The 13,461-nt window shown below is 50.5% G+C and overlaps 1 protein-coding gene across 1 annotated transcript in view; it reads left to right on the top strand.

Moving 5' to 3' along the window:
• Window positions 1-2,111: 2,111 nt before the first annotated feature.
• The window catches only part of PER2 (period circadian clock 2), a 41,927-nt gene continuing 30,577 nt past the window's right edge, over window positions 2,112-13,461 (top strand). The window contains exons 1-7 of the mRNA XM_006866824.1: window positions 2,112-2,332; window positions 4,648-4,710; window positions 5,239-5,393; window positions 6,265-6,386; window positions 7,204-7,405; window positions 10,164-10,215; window positions 11,272-11,414. Of these exons, the coding sequence (XP_006866886.1) occupies window positions 2,115-2,332; window positions 4,648-4,710; window positions 5,239-5,393; window positions 6,265-6,386; window positions 7,204-7,405; window positions 10,164-10,215; window positions 11,272-11,414 (955 nt within the window). The 5' untranslated portion in view covers window positions 2,112-2,114. The remainder of the gene's footprint in view (window positions 2,333-4,647; window positions 4,711-5,238; window positions 5,394-6,264; window positions 6,387-7,203; window positions 7,406-10,163; window positions 10,216-11,271; window positions 11,415-13,461) is intronic.

Raw genomic sequence — 13,461 nt, 5'->3', positions numbered from 1 at the left:
CTTTCTGGTAGTCTCGGCTTTCAGCCAAGATCTGGCTGATGTCAGCAATGATATCCCTCGTTTTACGTCCTCTTCGGAATCCGGCTTGAACCTCTGGCAGTTCCTTGTCAATGTCATGTTCCAGCCTTTCTGAATTATCTTTAGCAAAATCTCACTTGCATGTGATACTAAAAGATGATGTCCACATTCCATCGGGTCACCTCTCTTTGGAATGGACACAGTTAAGGATCTCTTGCTATCAGTTGACCAGGAAGCTGCTGTCTTCCAAATTTCTTGCCACAGATGAGTGTTTGCCTCCAGTGTTTCATCAGTTTGTTGAAAGATCTCCATTTGTATTCTGTCAACTACTGGAGGCTTGTTTTCCTTCAGTGCAGCATAGATTTCTTCCTTCAGGAGCATTGGACTTTGATCATATGGTACCTCTTAGAATGGTTGAATGTTGACCATTTGTTTTTGATACAGTGACTCTGTGTATACCTTCCATCTTCCTTTGACGCTGTCTGCATCATTCAGTATTTTGCCCATGTTGTTGTTAAGTGCCATGGAGTCGGTACCAACTCATAGAGACCCTGTATAAGGTTTCTGAGGAGCAGTTGGTGAGCTTGAACCACCAAGCGTGCAGTTCAAAGCGACCTTGCAGTCCAGCACATTAACCCACCATACCACACCAGGACTCCTTCAATATGTCAAGTAAGACTTGAATTTTTCCTTCAGTTCTTTCAGCTTGAGAAATGCTGAGAGTGTCCCTCCCTTTTGGTTTTCTAACTCCAGGTCTTCACGCAGTTCATTGCAAACTTGACTTTGTCTTCTGGAGCTGCCCTTTAGAACTTTCTGTTCAGCTCTTTTTACTTCTCATTTCTTACAGATGGTTTTTGTTGTTGTTAAGTACCATTGACCAGTACTAAAGAGTGACCCTTTATAGCGTTTCCAAGGAGCAGCTGGTGGGTTTGAACCGCCAACATTGCAGTGAAAAGTCCAGGGCTTATCCTATAGCACCACACAACACACACTGAAAGCCCCAGTGTGGGACATGCAGCCAGCAGGTTAGACACACGCCTGCCACAGGGCCTTTGCACTGACCGTTCCCTCTGCATCAAGTCCAATATCCACCTGGCTCACTCCCTCACCCTCCTCAGATCTTAGCCACCAGTGGGACTGAAATGCTGGTGCTCAGCTGCAAGTCCAGGGCAGTAAGCGTGAGAGAAAGGATGAGCAGAAGAAAAGGCTGGCAAACATACACAAGATGAGGCGGTAGTGCTGGCTCCTGCTTCACAGGGACACATGGCCAGTCACTTCAGCCCAGGGCCTCCCCAGAGTCTGTGAAAAAGGAATGAGGCGCCCTGCTGATGGCTTGTCCCAGCTCCTCAGTGTTCCACGTGATGTTCACGCGCATCTTTGTTCACAGATGTGAGCTTTTCTTTTATGTTACATAGGGTCATCTCTTTTTACTCTGATTTGGGTGAAGGTTCACAGAGCAACAGTGTGTACACCCTGGGTTTGTGGCACCGTGTGGCGCCCACGAGGCAGCAGCATGTACGAGCATTTGCGGAGTCCCTGCCTCCCGGTGGAAGGGTGTGCCAATGGGCGGTGCCACTGATCACAAAGCCAGCTCCTCCGAGTCGGTTGTGACTCGTGGCGCCCCCATGTGTGTCAGAGCAGAACTGCTCCCTGGGGTTAATGGCTTTGACCTTTCTGAGGCAGATGGTCAGGCTTGTCTTCCGAGGTGCCTCTGGGTGGGTTGAAATGTCCAAACTGCTAGGGGGTCAAGCACTTCACCATTTATACCATGTCAACCCCAAAACTCAAACCACTGCCAGCGAGTCAGTTCCAACTCACAGAGGCCCTCTTGGACAAAGCACAACTGGCCCCAGAGGTTTCTGAGACGGTCCATCTTTACGGGACCAGACAGCCTCATCTCTCTCCCGTGGAGCTGCTGGTGGGTTTGAACTGCTGACCTTGCAGTTATCAGCCCATTACTTAACTTTCTGCACCACCAGGGCTCCTTGATTGACAGGCAGTGGATGGTACAATGTGGAGGACAGTCAGTGTCCACCCACTCTCTTTGAACACTCATATCCTGTCTCTCCTTGGCCAGCAGAACCCAGGAGCCCAACATGAATGGATACGCAGAGTCCCCTCCCAGCCACAGCGACCCTTCCAAGGGTGTGCGGGACCCCAAACCTGGCCAAACCCCGCTCCAGGAAGACGTGGAGATGAGCAGCACGTGCAGCGGAAACGAGTCCAGTGAGAACTGCCGTCCTGGGCAGGGCAGCAAGTGGGACGACACCAAGGAGCTGGGAATGGTGGTGGAAGCGCCTGAGGCCCACCAGGGGTGAGCGCTGGCCCACCGCATGCGCACGGCAGACGGGGCATTGGGGTTTTGCTCAGGTTTCGTCTCCTTTGTGATGTGGTTGTGTTTCTAAACTTTCAATCATGATTCCCAAATCTTTCAGAAAAATCTCATTCATTCGGATAAGAGTCCAAACCCAGCAACCTCTCCGCAGTCCTGCGCAGTGCTCTAAGATCACTTTGAGTCAGACCCATCTTGATGACCATGGGTGATTAGTCGGTTGGTCTTTCCTTAAGGAGTCCTGGTGGCTCTGTGGCTCAGGCATTGGCTGTTAACTCAAAGTTGGCACTTCAAACCCCCCAGTCGCTGTGTGGGAGAAAGAGGAGTCTGTGTGCTCCTGTGAGGATGGGCTGTCTCCGAAGCCTTCAACTGGTCGCCATGAGTCGGATGGGGCTCAGTGGCAGACGGTTTGCTTTGAGTGTTTACTTGTTCACTGAAGGGTTGGAGGGTTGTGTTCACTCAGGCATATTGGAGGAAAGGTCTGGTCATCTCTGCCCAAAAACTCAGCCATGAAAACCCCTAAGGAGCACAGATCTGCTCTGGCACACCTGGGGCACCATGAGTCAATGTCAACTCCGTGGCAACTGGCTTGTCTGTCCTTAATGTGGAGCCCTGGTGGTGCAGCGGGTTAAACGCGGAACTGTTAACCTCAAGGATGGCAGTTCCAATCCACCAGCCACTCTGCAGGAGGAAGATGAGGCTTTCTGCTCCTATAAAGAGTTACAGCCTCAGAAACCCTACCCAGGGTCATTGGGAGTTAGAACTGCCTGTTGTTGTTGTTGTTGTTAAGTGCCGTCGAGTCGGGTCCGACCCATAGCGACCCTGTACAGGGTTTCCGAGGGTGTAAATCTTTACGGGAGTAGAAAGCCTCATCTTTCTCCCGCGGAGCGGCTGGTAGTTTCGAACTGCTGACCTTAAGGTTCGCAGCCCGATTCGTAACCACTACGCTACCAGAGCTCCTTTAGAACTGCCTAGTGGTACTCAATAAATAGCAGTAAGATAAATGGAAACAAGACTGCAGTTGTCAAAGACTTCATTTTGCTCAAATCAGCCATCAACACTCATGGAAACAGCAGTCAAGGCATTAGGCAAATCTGCTGCATAAGAGCAGAGGTGTCAGTTTGAGGACTAAGGTGTCCCTGACCCATGCCATGGTATTTTCAGTCACCTCATTTGCATGTGAAAGTTGGACAATGAATAAAGAAGATGGTGGAAGAGTCAATGCACGTGAGTAATGGGCTTGGAGAAGACTATAGAAAGTACCATGGACTGCCAGAAGAACCAACAGATCTGTCTTTGAAGAAGTATAGACAGAATGTTCTTTGGATGAAGCAAGGTTGGTGGGACTTCATCGCTTGTACTTTGGACATGGTATCAGGAGGGATCAGTCCCTTGAGAAAGACATCATGTTTGGTAAAGTGGAGGGTCAGTGAGAACGAGGAAGCCCTCCTCCCTTCCTCCACCGCCCTCTAATGAGCTAGATTGACGCAGTGGCAGCAGCAATGGGCTCTAACAATAATTATGTGGCTGATGGAGGACCAGGCAGTGTTTTGTTCTGTGGTGGGTGCAATTGCTATGAATTGGGGCTGATTCCATGGCACCTAACAGTGATATTTACAGAAGCAGACTATCCCATCTCTCTCCTGAGGATTGGCTTGTGGGTTTGAACCTCCAACTTTTGGTCTAGCTGCCAAGCACTCAACCACTGCACTAGCAGGACCCTTTTGATGGCCAGTTGTTATTAGTAAGTGCCATCAAGTAGGGCTTCCAAGGAGTGGCTGGTGGGTTTGAACAGCTTACCTTGTGACTAGCAGTCTAGTGCTTGTCTACAACAAGCAGAAGATACTTGTTGGCTATAAAGGGACCGGGTCGATAGAGGACCAGCTCACCCCCACACTGGATGGCTTAAAGAAAGCCAACTGGCCCTGCCATTTTGAATCTCCATCTCCCTCCGCGTTGTCTTTCTGGTCTACGAATGACAATGCCTTTCGAGGTCTATGCTTCTGTTTGGAGTCCTGGTGTGGTGTGCTGTAGGATAAACACAGCACTGCTAACTGCAAGGCCAGTGGTTCAATCCCCCCAGCCACTCCTTGGAAACACTCTACAGAGTTGCTGAGTCAGAACTGACTCAATGGCACTTAGTAACAACAACCTGCTCCGGTCCCAGCCTAAGCTCTCCTCTTGCTCATTCTATTGGCGTTGTATCATTCCTGGACAGAGAGGGGCAGAGAGGGATAGAGATGGGAGGAAGAGTCTCTATCCTTATGACTTTGGCTTTCATTTCTTGTTTCTTTTAGCACTAATGCCTTTAGTCTTATGATGACCAAGTCTGAACACAACCCGTCTACCAGCGGCTGCAGGTAAGGCCTGTTGGTTGTCATTTTCTAAACTTTCTAAACTGCCCCGGCTCACGGCTACCCCATGTGCTACAGAGCAGACCTGCTCCACAATTTGGCGACTTTAGAGAAATCAAAAAATTTTTTTCTTGGATGTTCGTGTTTTGCAGGGGGCTGTGATATTTTTTCAAAGCTTCTACTAAGCATTAGTCTACACAGCTGTTATTGGGGACACAGCCACACCCTGACTTGTCAGAGGTGATCTGGTCCTCTGCCCATCCCCCAAGAATCTTGGATGAGGCAGTGACTCTTAACTGAGCCGTTGGTGCCCAGGGGACATCTGGCTATGTCTGGAGACATTCCTTAGTGTCACACTGGTATCTAGCGGATAGAGGTCAGGGATACTGCTCAGTGTCCAGCAGTTTCACCACAAAGAAGGACCCAGCCCGAAAGTTACAGTGCTGGGTACAGAGAAACTGGGTTGGCGGCACAGGTCTGCAGAATAGAACTCTCTGGAAGCTCACCTCGGCCGCCTCTGTCTTTGTTCCACAGCAGTGAGCAGTCTGGCAAAGCAGACATGCACAAAGAGCTGGCCAAGACCTTGAAGGAACTGAAGGTCCACCTGCCTGCGGACAAGAAGGCCAAAGGGCGAGCCAGCACGCTGGCCACCCTAAAGTATGCCCTGCGTAGCATGAAGCAGGTGAAAGGTAGGTTTGCCTACGTGCTATCCTGGACAGAGACCTGGTCAGCGTCCCCTGAGTTGCGTTGACCTTCTAAATCACTCCTGACAAAGCAGCGTGGACATCTGCAGAAGCCGCACAATGCTGGACACCCACAGCGCCGGGTGGGTTCTGACTCACTGCCACCCTCTAGGATAGTAGAACCGCTCCGTAGGGTTTCTGAGGTGGTTCCTTCACCAAACCAGGCGGCCTCATCTTTCCCCCAGGGAGCTGCTCGTGGGTCAGAACCACCGGCCTTTACCTGACTGTGCCATCCACAGCACGCGGCCCCACCCATTCCACGGCCATTGGTCAATCCCGACTCGCCACGGCCTTTCTAGGACAGAGTAGAACTGTCCCTTAGGGGTTCTGAGGCTGCACATTCTTAAGGAAGCAGACAGTGTCCTCTTTCTCCTTTGGAGCGGCTGGTGGATCTGAACCACTGTCCTCTTTCTCCTTTGGAGCGGCTGGTGGATCTGAACCACTGACCTTTCAGTTAGCTGACACAACCTCTGCACCACCAGGACTCCTCACTAGAACTCTGAGGGCTCTCCTAAACAGAGATGACCCTTCTTCCTACCCTTTCTGATGGCGCATTTCTTGATGAGAGTAAATTCAGAAATCCGCCAGCCAGGGACAGGGTCCTGTAGGAAGGCGTGCTGGAGGGACGTGGTCAGATTCCAGGACGCAGCCTGGGCTCCTCTGCCCTCAGCCCCGAGCCAGGCCTTGGTCCTATAGCAGGCGGACATGGAAAAGTCTCCAGACTTCTGTATGTTAGTCTTGCATTCGCGTGTCTGTGTCTCCGTAGCTCTCGGTCCCCCATGTTCCCACCTGTGCTAACAAGTGTGTTTCTCTTCAGCTAACGAGGAGTATTACCAACTGCTCATGCCCAGTGAGCACCACCTGTCTGGTGCGGATGTGCCATCGTACACCCTTGAGGAGATTGAGAGCATGACCTCAGAGCACATGGTGAAGAACGTGGTATGCACCGCCCCTACGGACCTCCCCCACCCCACGTTCCACTTCTGAGTGGAGTGGGTCCTTCCCACGGGCGCAGCCCAGACACCACAGCCAGGGATGCTAGAGCAGGCTGGGGCGGCATCCCAGGAAGTGAGTTCAGACCTCTGTGACATGGAAGGCCAGTTGTCCCAGAAATCCCAGCCCCAGCTCATAGCCCTCCTGTGACCTGCCTCATCCTGGCCGACTCCAGGTCACACCTTCCACGGGTGTCAGGGATGGCCCTCACCTCCACTGAGCTGGTGTTTCCATTTCTTAGGATGGGATGGGATGAGATGGGTTAACATAGTGTGTGGGAACAGGTGACTTTAGTCATGTCGTGCATAGAGGGGCAGGGGTGGGGACCCAATGGTCCTGGTTACCATAGTAACTGAAAGGTTGGAGGTTCAAGTCCATCAGTGGGGCCTCAGAAGAAAGGCTTGGTGACCTGTTTCTGAAAGGTCAGAGCCCCTGAGAACCTGTGGGGACAGTTCTCCGACACACACAGGGGCGCCATGAAAAATCACTCACTGAGAACCCTGTGGAGACAGTTGTCCTCTGACACACGCGGGGACACCATGAGTGGAATCTACTTATGAAACATCACCCACTGAGAACTCTGTGGGGACAGTTCTACTCTGACACAAACATGGCCACTGAGTCAGAGCCAACTTGACCCCAAGTGGCAGGATCGAAGCTGAGGAGATATGCGTCCACAGGGTCCCTCTGTGGAATCCTCAGGAGGGTGAGAATGTTCAGTCCTGCCCAGTACCTTACCCACGGCCCCCATCTCCCTCCCCAGGATATGTTCGCTGTGGCTGTGTCCCTGGTGACGGGGAAAATCCTCTACATTTCCGACCAAGTTGTGTCCATCTTTCACTGCAAGAGAGCCACTTTCACCAACGCCAAGTTCGTGGAGTTCTTGGCACCTCACGATGTGAGCGTGTTCCACAGTTCCACCACGCCGTACAAGCTGCCAGCCTGGGGCACCTGCAGCGGGACAGGTGAGGCCCACAGGGGGTGGGGACGGCACCCAGGTGAGGGGCTCCTTCTGCCCCTGCCCTCTGAGAGTGTCCACCCCTCCCACCTCAGACAGGCGTCAGCACCCTTAGTGACGAAGAAAAAAGATAAGTTGCCAGTGTCTTCTGAATGAATCTAGAAAGGAATATCGTCTCTTCATTCATTTGAGGAGCCCGGGTGGTGCTGAGGGTTAAGCATTTGGGCTGCTAACTATAAGGTCTGTGGTTCGAACCCACCAGCCACTTTGAGGGAGAAGAGGAGGCTTTCTGTGTCTATAAAGATTAACTGTCTCCAAAACCCTGTGGGGCAGCTCTGCTCTCCTATGGGGTCGCTGTGAGTCATGCTTTGCTCTCCGTTGACATAAATGTAAGAACAGTTCTCTTTCCACGCAGGAGTGCCGTGATCATTCCTAACAGAAGGTATTGTCTAAGGAGGCACTAAGTTTATAGGCACAGTGGTTAAGTACTCCGCTCCTAACGGAAAAGGCTGCCTTTCAAACCCACCAGCGGGTCCGTGGGAGAAGGATGAGGCCATCTCCTCCCATGAAGGACCTACTGCGCTGTTCTTTTCTGTCCTATGGGGTCTCTGAGAGTCAGAAGTGATGGGATGATAGTGGGTATTTGGGGGGAGTTTCATGCATATCAGAGAGGGAAAACGTGTCAGAAAATTCCAAGATGTCTTAAATAGTTTTAGAAACAGTTTTTCCTGAGACGCCGGGGCGTGGCTGCAACCCCACAAGATGTGGGGAAGGTTGGGTGTGGTGGGGAGTCAGTGGGGTGCTCTGGCTCTGACAGGCAGGGGGCACCTTTGCAGCCCCAGGGACCTTCATGAGCAGGTGTTGTGTCTGTGAAACGGGCCTGGTCGTGGTCTTGACCAGGACCCTCCACCTCCCAAGTCAGGCCCCGTGGGAAGGTCACCGGGAGACCGCTGCTGCCCACGCCTCACTTGGAGCTTCAGCACTGGCATCAGTGGACCATTCAGCTTGCCGTGCACGCCCTGAGGACCCTGTGGTCACCAGCAGGTCACTGCGAGGCAGGGACATCACACTGTGGTGTGCCCTCTGCTGGGCAGGTCACCCCATTTCCCTTACATAACAGTTTCCACATGTCCTCGCTTCTGTAGGCTAGAGGAAAGTTTAGATAAAAGTTCAGCATCTAAACTTTCTTTTGAAAACGATTCCTTTCGAGTGTTATGTAAGCATCCATTGCTTCTGAATGACCTCATGACCCAGTCGGCATTGGACACGAGGCATCATTTTGATAGAAAGCGATGTGAGCTTTGAAATGCCCTACATTGTTTCTAGTAGAAATGAGTATCCCCAAAACAGGCAGCTGGAAATTTGTAGGGCTTGAGCCCTGGTGGTGCGCTGGTTAAGCACTTAGTAATGGAAAGGTCGATGGTTCAATCTCACCAGCTACTCCACAGAAGAAAGATGTGACTGTCTGCTTCTGCTAAGATATTTAAAAACAGTAAGCCCATTGCCGTAGCGCTGAATTCTATCTTCTGTTAACCCTACAAGACCAAGCTACTGCCTTATCAGGTTTATCAAGACTGTCATCGCTATGGGGTTCTGGACTGCTAACCACAAGGTCAGCAGTTCAAACCCACCAGCTGCTTCTCAGAAACCCTATACAGGGTCACTCTGGTAGCGTAATGGTTACGAATTGGGCTGCGAACCATAAGGTCAGCAGTTCAAAACTACCAGCTGCTCCGCGGGAGAAAGATGAGGCTTTCTACTCCCGTAAGGATTTACACCCTCGGAAACCCTGTACAGGGTCGCTATGGGTCGGAACCGACTCGAAGGCACTTAACAACAACAACAACAAGGAGTCAGAAATGACTTGACGGCAGTTAACAACAGCAGTTGCTATAATTGTCACATCCTTCTCCTGTGGAGCTGCTGGGTTCAAACCGTTGACCTGATTAGACGGCCAAGCATTTAACCTCTGCACCACTAAGACTCATATGTGTTGTTGTTGTTGTTGAGTGCCATGGAGGCGGTTCCGACCCATAGCGACCCTGTACAGGGTTTCCAAGGCTGTAAATCTTTACAGGAGCAGAAAGCCTCATCTTTCTCCCGCGGAACAGCTGGTAGTTTCGAACTGCTGACCTTGCGGTTTGCAGCCCGACTCGTAACCACTACGCTACCAGAACTCCCTAAGACTTCTATATACGAACTGTATTTTTATAAAGCATTTTACATTAGGAATGTTTACGATATTCCTGATTGGAAAAACAATTCATCCTAAATGTATGTAACAAAGGTCGATTCATGGCAACTCCTCAGGACAGAGTAGAGCTCCCCCATTCGGGTTTCTAGGCTGTTATCTTTACAGAACTGGATTGCCACATTCTTTTCCAGGGGAACCGCCAGTGGGTTCAAACTGCCGACTTTTCAGTTAGTAGCCAAGCACTTACCTACTGCACTGTGAGGGCTCTGTAAAAGGTGACAGCCGTGAAAACCCTGTGGGACAGCTCTCCCTGGAGCTTGGGGTTGGCTGTTGATTAGCTGGTGTCTGTTCCATTTCACAAACTCTGCACGGTGGCTGCAGGCTGTGGTACATTTGCCTTCGAGAAGCCCTGGGACACTTCCCACCAGAGGAGTTGACTTTGTGCTTCTGTGAACCCGTCTGCTGTCCCCCCGGGACCCTGCTCTGCGCCTTTCACTCATCTGGGAGGAACACGGGCACGTCTGTGGTTACTGGCTTCGTGGGAGGAGTGACATGGGACTTTCTCTTTTAGACTCTTTCACTCGAGAATGTATGGAGGAGAAGTCTTTCTTCTGTCGCATCAGGTAAGCCCAGCCCACCGAGTGTCCTCAGCTAGAAGACGGTGCAAACGTGCCCCTTAAACATCTGTCCTAAACAGGGCTCTGTGCCGGTCCAAAGCAGTTCAGCAACTGCAGATCTGAACCAGGGCGTGTGCGCACTGTTGTCTGCGGTACTGTAATGGCCTGTCCGAGACAGCGGCCAGCTGGGCCTGTGGAAATGTGTGCAGTTCTCTAGTTTGAACAATAATCCCATCTCCCGATTCTGACTCCTAGACTTTCGGAGAGCAGTGATCTCAGCCAGACCCTGGCGAGCCAAGCATAGTCCAATAGAAGCAGTCTGTGACCCTCTTAGACAAGATTACAACAATTTGTTTCTTACTCAGATCTCCGTACCACAAGCAACAACTCATACACGACCTCTGTTTACAGTGACACTTGCTGAACCAGTTTGAACCGGCTCCAAAGCCCTCTGGTGGGAGGGTACCAGCGTGGCCTTAGTGGGTGCTCACCCTCCACTCGTCCTGGAGTCTGGAACTAGTGCAGACTTTGCTGAGAGTTTGAGTGCAAACCCGCTTCCACAGTTTCATTTGGAATTTGCACCCACATTGGGAGGGCAGAGCGGTGGGCAGTGAGGCTGAGGAGTATCACCTACACCGTGTGGGCAGACCTGGCCTGTCAAACCTGGACACTCAGGCAGGCTTTTAATGGGAGACCCACAGACCCAATGGTGCACCTGGGCTCTGGGAACTCTTGCAGCCTGGTGTCCACAGGTCTGCTTCTCTGGGGAGTCCTTGACCCCAGCCAGGTGACAACTATGGGCCAGCTGTAATATTGGGAGGCTGGACCTGGAGCCCCAGTATGGGGAAGGTGCTGGGGGATTGAACGGTTAGGTAAGGGCCAGGTTTGGGGCTGCCCAGTGCCCTACAGCTTGGCCAAGACCCGGCTCCACAGTGCCAGACTGCAGGCTCTGGGGTGGTGGCGGTGGTGGGTCAGAGACTATCTGTGAGAGTCCTACAGTAGGGTGACAGTGTAAGCCCAGCCCCCAGCCTGAACTCAGTGTCTTTTCACTCTTCTCTGTAGTGTTGGGAAAACCCACGAGGACAAGGTCCGCTACCACCCGTTCCGCATGACACCTTACCTCGTCCAGGTGCGAGATGCCCGGGACCCTGAGAGCCAGCTCGGCTGTGTCCTGCTGGCAGAGAAAGTTCACTCCGGCTATGAAGGTAACCTCCCACTGATGCCTAGTTACAGACTGCTGTGTGTCACACGGTAGTCACCATCCTTTACCACCCCCGTAGCTGGCCAGGCGTCCAGGTGTTCATGTGGTAACCCTGTAAGCGTGAGGTAAAGTCAGGTGTTCACAGAACGTGCTAAAGGCAGGTGCCAGATGTAATACTAAACCGCTAGGAGTCTAGTTTATCCCTACGTAGTGACACTTCTAGTTTCCTTCCAGTGAGTGCTGAACTACTTTTTCTTTTTTTAAAAAAAAAATGATAGAAATGTTGTTTGGGGCATGTGACTTTCTTTCTAATGGCATTCCTGTGTATATACAGCTCATTCCTAAATATTCACTTAGGACGTCTCAGGTTTACTCACCTTTTCACAAGTTGTTCCACTAAGTGGCTAGTGTCCTTCAGGAATGAAAATGTTTAGCGTTTGAAATGTTTTGTCCACATATTCAGTAGTTTGAGGAAGATGCTGGGCCTATCGATCACTTTTTTTACTCAGATCAGTCTAGTACATGGCCCACCACAAGGATATCTGAGCATGTTGAATCAAGTTACTTGAGTTCTTCGGTTAAGAAATCATTTGTTCAGACCACGCTTGCCTGGCTGTGAAAATCGTGATGGCGGACTCACTGCATGGTTTGCTAAGAGAGGCCTACCTGTCCCTCCATGTGGTCTGCTTGTTAACCTTGGGATCAGTCTACTGGGGTCTAAAGCTAGCCCTGGGGCAGAAGTGGCTCGGTGGGAGAATTCTCTTGCTCCATGTAGGAGAGCAGGTCAGATTCCCGGCCTGTCTGGACCCCTTGTTGCTAGAATGCTGAGTAACTGTCAGCAGTACTTCCAGACAAAGCTGGATAAGGTAGAGAAACCTGGCTCTCTGTTTCCTCACAAGGTTCTGGTCCACATGAGGTCACCGTGAGCTGGCCATCAACTGACGGCTAGAGCTAAGCTGGGTCACAGCGAGAGTTAGAGGGGGCCAGGCCTTATCGTCCAAACTCCATTTTGTGCCTTTTCTATAGGTCCCAGGACTTGTTCTGTGCACTTGCCTGATATTTTGTAGTCGTTACAGTTAACTATAACGATTTGATGCATTAAACACTGAAGACCAAAGACCAGAGGAGTTGTGGGATGACATCAGAGAACATCATACATGATGAAAGCAAAAAGTCATTAAGAAGACAAGAAGGTAGGAAAAGGTCAAAATGGATGTCAGAAGAGACTCTGAAACTTGCTCTCCAGTGTAGAGATGCTAAAGTGAATGGAAGAAATGAGGAGGTCCTAGAGCTGAACAGAAAATTTCAAAGATCAGCTGAAGAAGATAAAGCCAAATATTACAACAAATTATGCAAAGATCTGGAATCAGAAAACCAAAAAAGAAAGAACACACTCAGCATTGCTCAAGCTGGGGAAATTTTTCTGAAGCTGGGAAAAAGAACTGATGAACAAATTCAAGTCTCAACCTTCGTTATTGAAAGATTCTCAGGGCAAATGATTGAAGGATGCAGAAAGCATCAAGAGAAGATGGAAGGAATACACAGAGTCATTGTACCAAAAGGAAATGGTTCATGTTCAACCTTTTCAAGAGGTAGCATATGACCCAGAGCCAATGATACTGAAGGAAGAAGTCCAAGGTGCATTGAAGGAATTGACAAAGAACAAGGCACCAGGAATTGATGGAATAAAAATTGAAATCTTTCAAGAAAGTGAGGCGGCACAGGAGGCACTCACTCATCTCTGCCAAGAAATTTAGAAGACAACTATCTGGCCAACTGATTGGAAGAGATCAATATTTCTGCCCATTCCAAAGACAGGTGACCCAATGGAATGTGGACATCATTGGACAATATCTTTGATATCCCATGCGAGTAAAGTTTTGCTAAAGGTAATACAGAAATGACTGTAATCATACATTGACAGAGAACTTCCAGAGGTTCAAGCTAGATTCAGAAGAGGCTGTGGAACGAGAGATATCATTGCTGATGTCCGATGGATCTTGGCTGAAAGCAGAGAATATCAGAAAGATGTTTACCTGTGCTTTATTGAC

The sequence above is a fragment of the Chrysochloris asiatica genome, unplaced genomic scaffold (genome assembly GCF_000296735.1).
Source record: "Chrysochloris asiatica unplaced genomic scaffold, ChrAsi1.0 scaffold00096, whole genome shotgun sequence".
Taxonomy (NCBI): Eukaryota; Metazoa; Chordata; class Mammalia; order Afrosoricida; family Chrysochloridae; genus Chrysochloris; species Chrysochloris asiatica.
Note: the sequence above shows the minus strand (reverse complement) of the source record. Positions and strands in the feature narration are given on the sequence as shown.